General features: G+C 35.1%; 2 protein-coding genes across 2 annotated transcripts; both read right to left on the bottom strand.

Moving 5' to 3' along the window:
- On the bottom strand, positions 7,916-9,217 carry LOC107639981 (uncharacterized mitochondrial protein AtMg00810-like). The gene has a single exon (XM_016343535.1). It carries the CDS (start codon positions 9,215-9,217, stop codon positions 7,916-7,918), a length of 1,302 nt encoding a protein of 433 aa, XP_016199021.1.
- Positions 9,395-11,332, bottom strand: LOC107639980. The gene is made up of 2 exons (XM_016343533.1): positions 10,755-11,332; positions 9,395-9,563 (listed from the first exon to the last, which is right to left on the bottom strand). The coding sequence occupies exons 1-2, from the start codon at positions 11,330-11,332 to the stop codon at positions 9,395-9,397; spliced, it is 747 nt and encodes a 248-aa protein (XP_016199019.1).

Genomic DNA, 13,003 nt, shown 5'->3' with positions numbered 1-13,003 from the left:
TATTTGAAATTTAACTTATTTACGTATTAAAAAAATAACTAAGAGAATAAACTCATGTGAAGTTGATAACTGAGAAACGTTAAATGATAATTTAACTAAACCTGATAAATCATTTAACGACTCTTATCTATCAAACGACCTTTATCTATTAACCTTAGATAAGGTTAACTGCACCTGAGTTTAACTGAATCTATATAGAATACTACTACTCAATTGTAGGCTTTTTTCTTATTATAAATTAAAAGAAGTTATTATTTCCCTATAAAAATTACACAGACTTTAATTTTCAGAATGAGTTTTTTTTTTTTGGAGGGGGGCTAGAATGAGTTTGTCGCGCCCTCGACGCACTCTTCGGCGAACTTTACTCCAAGTTCGCCCAAATATAAAAACGGAGGGAGACCACTTCGTTTGGATTGTTTTCCATATCATATTCACTTTCATCCTCTCTTCTCTTATCTTGTGATTTTGGACATTCTTGAAGTCTTTAATCTCTTGAGTTTGTCAATTTCAGCTAATTTTATTCTTCTGTTTTTTTTTTATTGTTTAATTGTTGTTGTTTATTATGTTAACCTAACATGTTTGAGTAGTTAGTTTGATTAAGTTATTAGATAAAGATTAATTAGTTTGATAATTTAGTTAATTTTAGTTTAGATTATTATTTAGGTCTAATTGATTATGTTTGTTAGATTTAGTTTGAATATGTCTGATAACAATTTAGTTAATTTAAAATTATTTTATTGTAATTTATTTTATTAGTACGGAGTTTCATGGAGCAAGAGTTGTTAGGGTATGAGGATGGTCTTTATAGGCTGGATCAGGTTAACCACATAGTAGAAAGATTTGACCTAGTGGTACATTTTATAACTCTTATCTTTTATATGTTTAAAATACGAATTTGTGTTATTAATTGTTTAGGGTCTCTTTTTTTTTAATGATTTATTTTGTTTCTTAGGCACCTCAGATTTTGCGTACCAGGAGAAATATATTGGGACGTCCGCTCGAGCATATTAGGTCACATTTTAGACGGGTAGAATTTGAGTATGTTGCATACATGGTTGAGTGGGAGCATGACTAGCTATTGGTCTTTGCTCTGATCGAGAGATAGCGATATGAGTCCATACGTTTCATCTGCCATGCGAGAAGATGACTATCTCCTTGCATGACGCGGCGTACTAGTTGGGACTCAACATCGATGGGGATCCAGTAAGTGGCTGCATAGGTGGCCGGGAGCAGTTCTACCAGGGACGGTCTATTGAGGACCTCTATCAGCAGCTATTAGGTGTTGTTCCCGGCCCTGATGATCGATAGTCACCCGACAAAATAGCGCCTGCTCCGTTACACCAAGGTATATATCATGTAGATCATCGGGGACATTCTGTTTTTAGATGCCTCTGACTCTCGGGTGCATATTAGGTGGTTGCCTCTATTAGAGGACATTGATGGATGTGGTAGGTTGTCGTGGGCAAGGTTCTGAAAACTGGTTCGGACCGGCCGGTCGAACTGTGAACCGCACAGAAAAACGATTCGGTTAAACAGCAAAACCGTAGAATTTGAAAACCGAAATTGAACCAGCCGGTTTTTTGACTGGGCCGCAAAACGTTGCAATTTCAGCCTCTGGAGCCGTAAATCCCTAATTCGATCCTGATTGCTGAGTGTATCCCCCTTCTCTTCGAGCTTCAGAAACTGAGAACTGAGAGTGAGAACTGGAAACGCCTCTCTGACTCTCACACGACTTCTCATCGAGCTCGTCGTCCAGTCGTTCCTCACCTCCATCCAGCCACCGCGTCGTGCCGCCGCCGTCATTCATTCGAACAGCCACCTAATCGCGCAGCAGCCGTCGTTCGTTCGCCAAGCCACCTCCGTCGTGCAGCAGCCATCGTTCCTTCAAACAGCCACCTCCATCGCGCAGCAGCCGTCGTTCCTTCGAAGGTGCTCCAGCACTGCTTGGTCACTCGGCGTCGCTGTCTCCCACTCTCCCTATTGCATGTTCTGTTGAAGGTGCCTTCGAGCTTCCAGAGTTCCAGGTAATTTTTTTTAATTTCTTTTTTCAGTTTAGCATGTCTCTGTATCCTTGATGAGTTTGATTGAGTAGTTGTTTGATTTTGTGAAACTCTGTGAAGTGTGAACTGAAGTCACTGCAGTGTGACATGATGAACTCTGAAACTGTGAACTCTGTCTCCCTATTTTATTTTTCTTTGAACTGTGTAGTGTGAAACTGTGAAGTGTGAACTGATTCAACTGATCCTGTTAAACTGAACTGTGAGCTTTGATTAATAATTGTTGTTTACTGATTACTGAACTGATTTTGCTTTGTTTACTGAATTGAATTTTGTTGTTTGTTGAGTAATTGTGAATAATTTTTAATAATTTTGGATATTGTTTGTTGTGAACTTGAGAGTTGAGATTATTGGGTTGGATTGCTGGTAATGTTTAGGTATGGATGAAAGTATCAACCAAGAACTACCTAGGAATGATAATGCTGAAAATAATTCTGCTTCGAATGAACCTTCTCTTCCTCCCGCATCTAACGAAAGTCAGTCACAAACTTCTCTTCCTCCCGCATCTGTAATGGAGCCTCAGTTTGATTTTGATTCTAATTTTTTTTATTCTGAACTGTTTTATTCTGATTGTTGGTTTGATTCTGATTTATTTTTATTCTTCTGTCGTCCTCCCTATTGTTGATTCTGATTTGTTCTTTGATTGGGTTGTTCTTGATTCTTTGGTTGGGTTGTTAATTCTATTTTTTTTTACTTTAAATTTTTTGTTCTATTTTTTTATTAGTTGCCAAATTAGAAGGTACAATTTAGTACTATCATAATTTCTAAGCGTACTTGATTTATGATTTTACTTTCTTTGCAATTGTCTCTAAGCGTACTTGATTCTCTGGATTTAGAGTTATTTTTTATTGAATTTCTGGATTTGAATTTTGAATTCGTGCTTGATCTGCAATTTCTGTTTGATTCTTCTTATTGTTGTTGTGGTTGAAATTCAAAATTGAAATCTGATTCCTCTTCTTCATCGATTTCATATTCTGGACTCAAATGATTTGTGAACTGATCTTGTGAAATTGAATTTGTGATCTGTTGTTGGATTTGTTGCTAAATTCTTGTTGAATCTGAATTTGCATTGATTTTGGCTTCTCTTTTTTCTTGAATTTCTGTTGATGCTGCTGCGAGTCTTATTTTGTTGATAGCTGAGATTTGGTTGCTTCTTGATCGATTTGGGGTGGTTGTTGTTGTTGCCTTAGTCTAGCTTTAATCTCTTCGCACTCAATTTTCCATTCTGCAACTTCATTCTAGCAAATTTCTGGCAAGCTTGGACGCATATCCGGTTGGTAGCAAGTTGGTAGCAATGATAGAACACAATTTTGAATGTTTCCAAATTGGCAAATGGATTGAGCGCCTTCCTTAACTGAAACCATCTTAGAGCTTTTTCTTTTAAATTTGGATGATATTTTAAAGTTTATATTAAATTATAGTTATGTTTTAATGTGTTTATTTATATTTTATTTATTATTTTATTATAAAACGGTTTTTTGGTTCAACTACGGTCGAACCGGTTGAACCTATGAACCAGTGAACCAGTAACTAGAGCAGTTCGATGACCGGTTCGGTTTTCAGAACCTTGGTCATGGGACTTAGTAGTGTTGGCATGGTTTTACCGCCAGATGTGCGACGGACTATTGTCGGTGGAACATGGGTGGATGTGGCAGATCGTTGTACGACTCCTCTCAATTTTCATATATCCTAGCAATGACTCTCTGCTTTGCAAGGCAAACCTTTCTGTACGACGGCTTTTATTCGAAGTGATTCTTCACACCTCCTCGCTTTTTTTACTTCTGATAATATATGCAAAAAATTATGTTAATAAATAAAATTTTGACGAAAAAATAAATATAGCATTATAATGATAGTTTTTTTTTCAAAAGATGAATCCTCAATAACGTGATTTCTTTTTCTGGGATTGCATTCTGAAAAAGCAAACAATTGTCAGGCAAATAAACACAAAAAAATTGATAAAATACACCGAAAAATAATACTTATTTCTCTGCAGGCTTGTGAATTTTTTTTCTTATTTTCACACTTTTTTCACTTCTAACAATACATTAAAAAAATTCTGTTAATAAATAAAATTTTGATGAAAGATGAATCCTCAGTAATATGCTTTCTTTTCTTGGATTCCATCTTGTAAAAGGAAGCAATCATCAGGCAAATAAACACAATAAAATTGTCAAAAATACACCGAAAAAGAATACTTACTTCTTTGTCATTCTTTTAGATTGTTTTCTTATTTTTTGTGTCTCCTCCGAGTCAACTTCAGAATCAGACTCGGATTCAGCAACACTTTCACTTTTCGAAGAAATAGTCGTCTTCTTCTTTTTCTTATTTTCTTCCTTCCTTTTTACCTTCTTTTTTTTCTTTTAGTTGTTTTCTAAGTTGTGCTCTTTTCACTATTTCCTAAAATAGAAAAAATATTTATTTACACAATATATTTATAACAAATACACTGAAATTAAAGAAAGAATTATGTTGAGTTACCATGTCATCCTTTGATCTCAGCTAGTATTCTTTCAACCAGTAACTCCCTGGTCCAATGTTGGACCCACGGTAGTCCAGAAATTGCATCCATCGATCTATTTTTGTGTGTTGATTCATAAAAATATACAATCATTAGAGTAAATAGGCAACCATTAACAACATTTTTTTTCAATGTGTGCTCTCTAATGTCCTTTATGAGAAAGTTGAGCACATGATCACTCTAATTCCGTTCACGTATTGTGTCCACATGAAGAATGGCCAGCATGTGAATCGGAGAAAGTTTGTTTACCGTTGTCGGCAACAAGAAAGACATCTGAGTGTAGAGGATGAATGTTCTCTTGAATTTCAGTTGATTTACCTTCCCATCAACACTCATCTCTATCATAGAGGTTGATAATTGCGACAAAGTCTTGTCTTAAAAGCTTCTAACAACTTCCTTATCTTCCTCATTAAGTTCTTGAAAGTTAATTTTAGTTGGATAGTGTGGCCCTGCAAACGCAGCACAAAATATTTCAATAACACAGAAATAATTTGATAACACGCCTAAATTTGATTTTCACAATATATTACAAAATAGATTTTTACCAGATGCACTCAAGTCAAGGGCAACTGCTATATTTTTTGGAGTGATGTTGATTATACCATACCGTGTGTCGAATCTGTTACATTAGAGATCAAATGATTATGCCAATTCTTTCCAGAGCTTATGTGGCACATTCATGGCAGCAGGATATGCATCAAACCACTAAATCCTAGTTCTTGAACAATGAATTTCTTGTCATTACTCATGTTGTGAAAATGATCATGAATGGATCTCATGGAGTATCTCAAATTATGATATTTCTGCAAATAAATCAAAATTATGTAAATAAACTATATTTATACAAAATAAATTGAATTGTTCAAACACATATATGCTTATATTATATTTTGGTGCTTCCTTTTTTGCCATTTTTTTTGTAAGAAATAAAAAAATGTTAATAGGTAATAAGAATACCAGGTGCACCTCAATTCACACGAAATACACCGAAACATAAACCAAAATATATTGTTATTATTTCTTTATTACATCATATAATGTGAGTTCAAAAAGACATGCAACTCAATGAAACATATATAAAATGAGACCAGAAGAACTAGAACAAAAATCTATGGGTTGTTACAACAAATTAATGAACAAAATTCCTGACAAATAGACAAAAACAGTTGCAAATCACTCAAATATGTACAAAATAACATCAGAAGTACAATAACAATATTTTGTTGTCTAGTTATAGCATAAAGAGGACAACAACAACAAGTACATCTCAATTCACACGAAATACATCAAAAACAAACCAAAATACACCGTTATTATTTTTTGAAGTTCAAAAAGACATGCAACTCAGTAAAAAATATATAAAATGATACCAGAAGCACTAGAACAAAATTCTATGGGTTGTTATAACAAATCGATGAACAAAATTTTTGATAAATGGACAAAAATAGTTGCAAATTACTCAAATATGTACAAAATAATATCAGAAGCACAATAACAATATTCTGATGCCTAGTTACAGCATAAAGAGGAGAACAGCACCAAGTACACCTCAATTCACATAAAATACACCGAAAGTTGTCAATGATTACTAGAGACAAACGCATTTCGAAATATGCAAACACTAAAACATGCACAGAAACAGATTCAAATTCCTCAAACACATGCAAATACAGGTTAAACTATACAACAAACACTACGTAATATTTTTACACCGACCTAACGCAATTATCACCAAATGAAGCGTATAATGAGAATAGTAATACGTATTTCAAGGCAAAAACACGAAATGATTGTACTGAATAAACAAAATTATGACTATGTAGTGTTTTGTGATCGAAATGAGAAAGAAAAAAGTAAAAAAACTGGACGATTAGTGAATAATACCTTCAATAATCTTTCATATTTTCTTTCTGTGTTTTATGGTGATGATTTTGAATTTAGCTTTAAAATTTTTTTAACTTTTCGCAACGATTTTGACTTTAATTTAAAGTTTGAGCGCTGTAGTTTTGATTTTAAGAGAAGAACCGTTTTTTATAATGAAAAAAAGTGCGTGTTATACGTACTCTAATCTGAGATTAATTTTTATTAGATTTGGATAAATTTAATTAAATTTATTTATAAAAAAAATTGTATATATATCAAGACTGTAATTTATAATAGAAAAAAAACCCCTCTCAATTGTATGTTTTAGGGGATAAGAATAAGATAAAACGCGGACCCACATGTAGCCAACTCAATGCATTTATGACACGGTAAAACGCGGACCCACATGTAGCCTTTGTGGGTTTAAAAGAGGGTGCCAATGAAAAGGATTCATTTCATTGTCTCTAACCATATTCCCAACCGCCACACCAAACGTGTATCATGCATCCAAGGGCTCTTCATTTTTACTCTCCAGTCTCCACGTTCCCAATTACGATAACATACACATTTCTTCATTCATGTTGTGATTGCAGTTTCAAAGATGATGATCATGATAATGATGGTCGACGCCACGATGCATATAAATACTAATTAAACTCTAAATAGTATTGGAAAATATATGGTATGTTATAATAATTTAAAGCTCGACGTGTAATTGTGTAAACGATAAAAGATCTGTTGGGCGTTAGCCATTGGTTTTCCCCTAATCCATCTCTTTCAATTTCAGTTTCATTTTATCTTGTTACAACTTCAATTTAATTATCTATATCTATTATAAACCTTGCTTTAAAAATTATGCTCATAAATAATAAAACGAAATACTATATAGAGCATTCACAGAAATATAATACACAAAATTGAGATAATTTTTAAAAAGATATAAAATAAAATATTAGAATTATTAACAAATCTTAATGTAATTAATCACTAAATATTAATTTGCGCATGATTAATTACATAATATCTTTTTAAAAAATAGTTGAGAAGAGATAGATATTCAAAGTGGCACCAAAATGTATTATATTAGCATGCTTGGTATCAAAATATAATTTTTTGTAGAATTAGAATTATTAATTATTGATGATTGTGTGAAAATTGGTGAAAGAGAGGCTTCACTCTCATCAAATACTGTAAGATGAGTCTGAGAACAGAGAAAAAAAGAAAGAAAGAATGGATAAAGGAAAGGAGGTGAAAAGAGAGATGGTTCGCAGAGAGAAAAAAGAAGGGAAGTAAACAGAGAACCAATATTCAAAAAGGGGCTGAATGAATTCTCAAAGGAAAAGTTAAAAAAAAAAATACCCTAATAGTTATTGTATATATATGTATATAATAACAGTAATTGAATAACTAATTTGCCGAGGCATTAGGGGTAACAAACCAAATGCCAACTAGCGTATAATTAGCAATCTATGACTCAACTTACACCCTCCCGCAAAATAGGACTGTAAATGTTTAGAAGTCCTAGTTTGGAAAGGTTAATCGCAAAAGGACCTGGTGCCAAAGCTTTTGTCACAAAATCTGCAAGCTGATTGGACGAGGAGACTGGCATCAAGTGAGTGAGGCCAGAAAGGTGCTGATTCCGAGCGGTGTGGCAATCCACCTCGATATGCTTTGTGCGTTCATGAAAAATAGAATTAGTGGCAATGTGAATGGCGGATCTATTGTCACAAACGAGAGTAATGGGCTCCGTTAGGGGCAATCCAAGGTCATGCATGATGAAAGACAGCCATTGAGTTTGGCAAGTAGCCAATGCCAAGGCTCGATATTCTGCCTCGGATGAGGATCTAGCGACGGTGCTTTGTTTCTTACTCTTCCAACTAATTAAGGAACTCCCAAGATAGAAGCAGTGGCCAGTGATAGACTTTCGAGTATCTGCACATGTTGCCCAATCGGCATCGGCAAAACCAGTGAGCTTGAGGTCGTTGTCTGCTGAAAAGAAAACACCAACGGATGGGCATCCTTTTAAGTATTTTAACACACGAAAAGCTGCCCGCATGTGCTCATCAGTTGGGCAATCAATGAACTGACTAAGTTGCCCCATAGCATAGGCAATGTCTGGCCGTGTATTGGTTAGGTATAATAGTCTTCCAACGAGCTGCCGGTAAGGAGTGCGATCAGCTAGAGAAGTGCCACTATCTCGTGACAATTTGGAAGCACAAGTGTAATCCATAGGCGTGCTAACAGGTTTGCAATCTAAGTACCCAAAATCTTTGAGGATGTCAAGCGCATATTTTCTCTGACAGATGTGAATTCCTTTGGAAGATCTGGCCACTTCCATTCCTAAGAAATACTTTAAATCACCCAAATCTTTAATTTTAAACCGTAGATCAAGTAACTTTTTGATTCTCTCAATTTCATCCAAGTCGTCACCAGTCAAAACCAGGTCATCAACATAAACCATAATGATAGTAACCCCCTGAGAAGTGATTTTCGTATATAAAGAGTGATCTGATTCAGATTTGGTGAAGCCCGCAGTGGTGAGAGTTTCAGTCAACTTTAAGTTCCATTTTCGACTTGCTTGTCTCAAGCCATAAAGAGATTTTTGAAGTTTACAAACTGAATCTGATCGTACAGCCAGATGATCGAGCCCAGGAGGAAGTTTCATGTATACTTCCTCATTCAAATCGCCGTGAAGGAAAGCGGTGTTAACTTCTAACTGCTTGATGTGCCACTGCTTGGCCGCAGCTAAGGCCAATACAATTCTCAAGGTTGTCATGCGAACCACTGGACTGAACGTGTCTATAAAATCAACCCCTTCTATTTGGGTAAACCCTTTTGCTACAAGCCTGGCCTTGTAGCGTTCAACGGAACCGTCGGGGTGAAGTTTGACCCGTAACACCCACTTGCAACCTATAGGTTTCTTACCAGCAGGGAGTTTTGTAATGCACCAAGTTTAATTTTGCTTCAAAGCCTCCAGTTCACTATGAATGGCTTCTCTCCAGCAAGGATGAACAATTGCTTCCTCATAATTGCTAGGCACAACAGTTGTAGCAACAGCCAAAGAAAAAGACTTGTGTTTGGGACTAAGTGCATCATAAGATATATATTGTGATATCGGGTACCTGCAAAGAGAATTGATAGTAGATGTTGTGGTATGTATCTTACAATGGTAGTCCTTAAGGTACGTTGGCATTTTCTTTATTCTTGAAGATTGTCTTACTTCAATTGGGGGTGTTGGTGTATGTAATGAAGAGTTGTGCGCTGGCTGAGGTGTTAATGATGCATGAGTAGTTTGTGATGCATGTGATGAAATGGGACTCGGGAGATGGTTGTCCCCACTTGTAATGTTTGGAGATGTAGTGTGTGCAGGATTGGACAGCAAAGGGTTCCACAAGTTGGTAGTGTCATCAATAAAGGGGTCAAAGGTGTTTTGATGCAAGTTGGATGCAAATTGAGGTTGGTCATGTCCATGAGAATGATCAGAAATCACAGAATATGGAAAGCAATCCTCATAAAAGACAACATTTCTTGAAATAAAAATATTTCTAGAATTCAAATAAAAAAGAGTAAATCCTTTGGTACCATCTTTAAAGCCCAAGAATATGCACTTTCGAGCTCTTGGGTCCAACTTTGATCTCCCATTGCTGAGGGTTGATGCATAAGATAAGCAACCAAAAACTCTTAAATTTGACAAAGTTGGCAGTGTACCAAAAAGAATTTCGAATGGAACTTTATTTTTGAGAAATTGACTAGGCTGAATGTTTATTAAGTACACTGCATGTCGAATAGCAAAATTCCAAAAACATTTAGCTATCGATGAGTGAAATAATAATGCTCGAGCAATGCCTAAAATATGTTGGTGTTTTCTTTCCACTATCCCGTTTTATTGTGGGGTTTCAACACAAGAAGTTTGATGCAAAATTCCTTGAGATGCATAAAAGGTTTTCAAAGCAAATTCAGGTCCATTATCTGACCTGAAGCATTTTATGGTTTTGTTAAATTGAGTTTGCACAAATTTGACAAAATTCTTTAAAATTTCAGAGGCCTCAGATTTTGTTTTCATACAATGAACCCAAGTATATCTACTTTTGTCATCAACTAACGTTAAAAAATATTTTTCTCCTTGCAAAGACGGGGTGGAAATAGGGCCCCAAATATCCACATGCAACAAATCAAAACAATTCACAGATTCAGTCAAGCTATAAGAGAAATGTAATCTTTTTTGGTTTGCCAAATGACAAGAGTTGCAAGGATCTATGTTCTCATTACAATCAATTAAAGGATAAATTTTGTGCATGATTTCTAGTCTATACCGTGAAACATGTCCTAAGCGTGAATGCCAGAGTGCAGTTACATGATTTGCTGTGTGTGTAGTCACATAGTTGCTGTCCAAAGTGACAGCATCTGCATAAATGTGTGGTGAAGTGCTTGAATCATGAATGAAGTGATTTACATGCTTGTTAATGCCAACAACAGCTTGACTATCCATAGTATAGAGTTCATCTGCACATTTAGCTACTCCAATCCTCTTCAAAGTAGCTTGGTCTTGGATCTCACAAATTTGATCATTTATAAGCATTTGGCACTTCAATCCATTAGTTATTTTAGATACAGAAATCAGTTTGAAGTCAAAATTTGGAATAAAAAGTACATTTGTGATGTATAATTGATTAGAGAACCTAATGGTACCAATGGTGCTACTAACCGTTTGGCTCCCATCAGGCATTCTAACAATTATGGGGCTGGTTTGAATATATGACTCAAAATCATTTAAATCAAATGTCACGTGATCAGTTGCCCCAGTATCTATGACCCAAAGAGAAGATTTTGCAGCAACAAAGGATGAAATATTTGTGCTGTATTTTAAAATGATACCTTTACCTTGACCCATCGGGGGTTCATAAGCATCAACTGCGACCTCACAGTGGAGTATTGATCATTTAGACCCCGAAGAAACCGAGTTGTATAGTCTTCACGCCTATATTGTCGTATCACATCCAATCCACATGAGCATGAAAATTCACATCCTTTGCAATTAGGTATCGGTCTAAAATTGTTTAGATCTTCCTAAATTGATTTTAATTTGGTGTAATACGCAGTCACATTTAAATCGCCTTGCTTCATAGAGAATAATTCTTCCTGAAGTTCAGCCACTTTGTATTTGTCTCCCTGATAATATTGATGTTTCAAATCTTTCCAAAGGTCCGAAGCAATATTATTCCAAACGACGCTTGCTGATATTTCGGGACTCAATGACAAATTGATCCAAGATACTACATATGTATTGCACCTTTCCCAAGCTTCAAATAGTGTATCATCCTCATTTAGTTTTGTAAGAGATCCATCTACAAACTTCAATTTGTTCTTTCCTTTCAAAGCTAATAACATTGCTCTACTCCACGAACCATAATTGCTAGCATTGAGAGTAATTGAGATTAAAGGATTACCAGGATTTTCACTTGGATGAATGTAGTAGGGGCTAGACGGATCTTGCATTGGATTGACATTGTTCTTTGCCATTTGAGCTTGAAATGTTTATATTTGGCTCAAGAAAGTTGCGATTGACTGAGCATCCAATGGATTAGAACTTGTTCCTTGATTATCAGTCATTACACAAGTGAGAATCGATGAATCTGCTGCAGCGTCAAATCCCAAGCCTTCTGTCCTCAGTCTCGTCGATCAGAGATTTACCTCTCCTCCACGCTCACCGCACCATGTGAAAATTGGTGAAAGAGAGGCTTCACTCTCATCAAATACTGTAAGATGAGTCTGAGAACAGAGAAAGAAAGAAAGAAAGAATGGACAAAGGGAAGGAGGTGAAAAGAGAGATGGTTCGCAGAGAGAGAAAAGAAGGGAAATAAACAGAGAACCAATATTCAAAAAGGGGCTGAATGAATTCTCAAAGGAAAAGTTAAAAAAAAAAAAATCCTAATAGCTATTGTATATATATGTACATAATAACAGTAATTGAATAACTAATTTGCCGAGGCATTAGGGGTAAAATGCCAACTGCCAACTAGCGTATAATTAGTAATCTATGACTCAACTTACACCCTCCCGCAAACTAGGACTGTGAATGTTTAGAAGGCCTAGTTTGGAAAGGTTAATCGCAAAAGGACCTGGTGCCAAAGCCTTTGTCAGAAAATCTGCAAGCTGATTGGACGAGGAGACTGGCACTTTCTTAAAAAATGGTTAAGAAGAAAAAATATATGCAAACTATTTTTAAAATGCGTCACGTTAACATGCTTAACGCCATAATACAACCTATCGAAGAATAATATACTGATAATTGATAAATGTTATCATGATTAATTAGTAAATATCAACAAATCTAATTATTTAATACATAAAATTGTTAAAACTAGCGTCAATATGTAGACTGGCACTAAAATGTGCCACGTGAATATATTTGACTCTAAAATTTATATTCATGAATGATAAAATAAAACACTATATATAACATTAACAAAAATATAAAAAAGAATCATGTTAAATTTTAAAAGAATATAAAATAAAATATTAAAATTATTGATCCACAAAAATATAAAAAAAAATTATGATA

The sequence above is a fragment of the Arachis ipaensis genome, chromosome B05 (assembly GCF_000816755.2).
Source record: "Arachis ipaensis cultivar K30076 chromosome B05, Araip1.1, whole genome shotgun sequence".
Lineage (NCBI taxonomy): Eukaryota > Viridiplantae > Streptophyta > Magnoliopsida > Fabales > Fabaceae > Arachis > Arachis ipaensis.
The sequence above is the reverse complement of the archived record's forward strand: the minus strand, read 5'-3'. Positions and strand labels throughout refer to the sequence as shown.

Coding starts and splice junctions, on each gene's coding strand:
- LOC107639981 (XM_016343535.1), bottom strand. CDS start 9,217: ATGACAACCTTGAGAATTGTATTGGCCTTAGCTGCGGCCAAGCAGTGG.
- LOC107639980 (XM_016343533.1), bottom strand. CDS start 11,332: ATGGGTCAAGGTAAAGGTATCATTTTAAAATACAGCACAAATATTTCA. Junction 9,564..10,754: donor CGCTTAGGACATGTTTCACG/GTATAGACTAGA, acceptor TTCTCTTTGCAG/GTACCCGATATCACAATATA.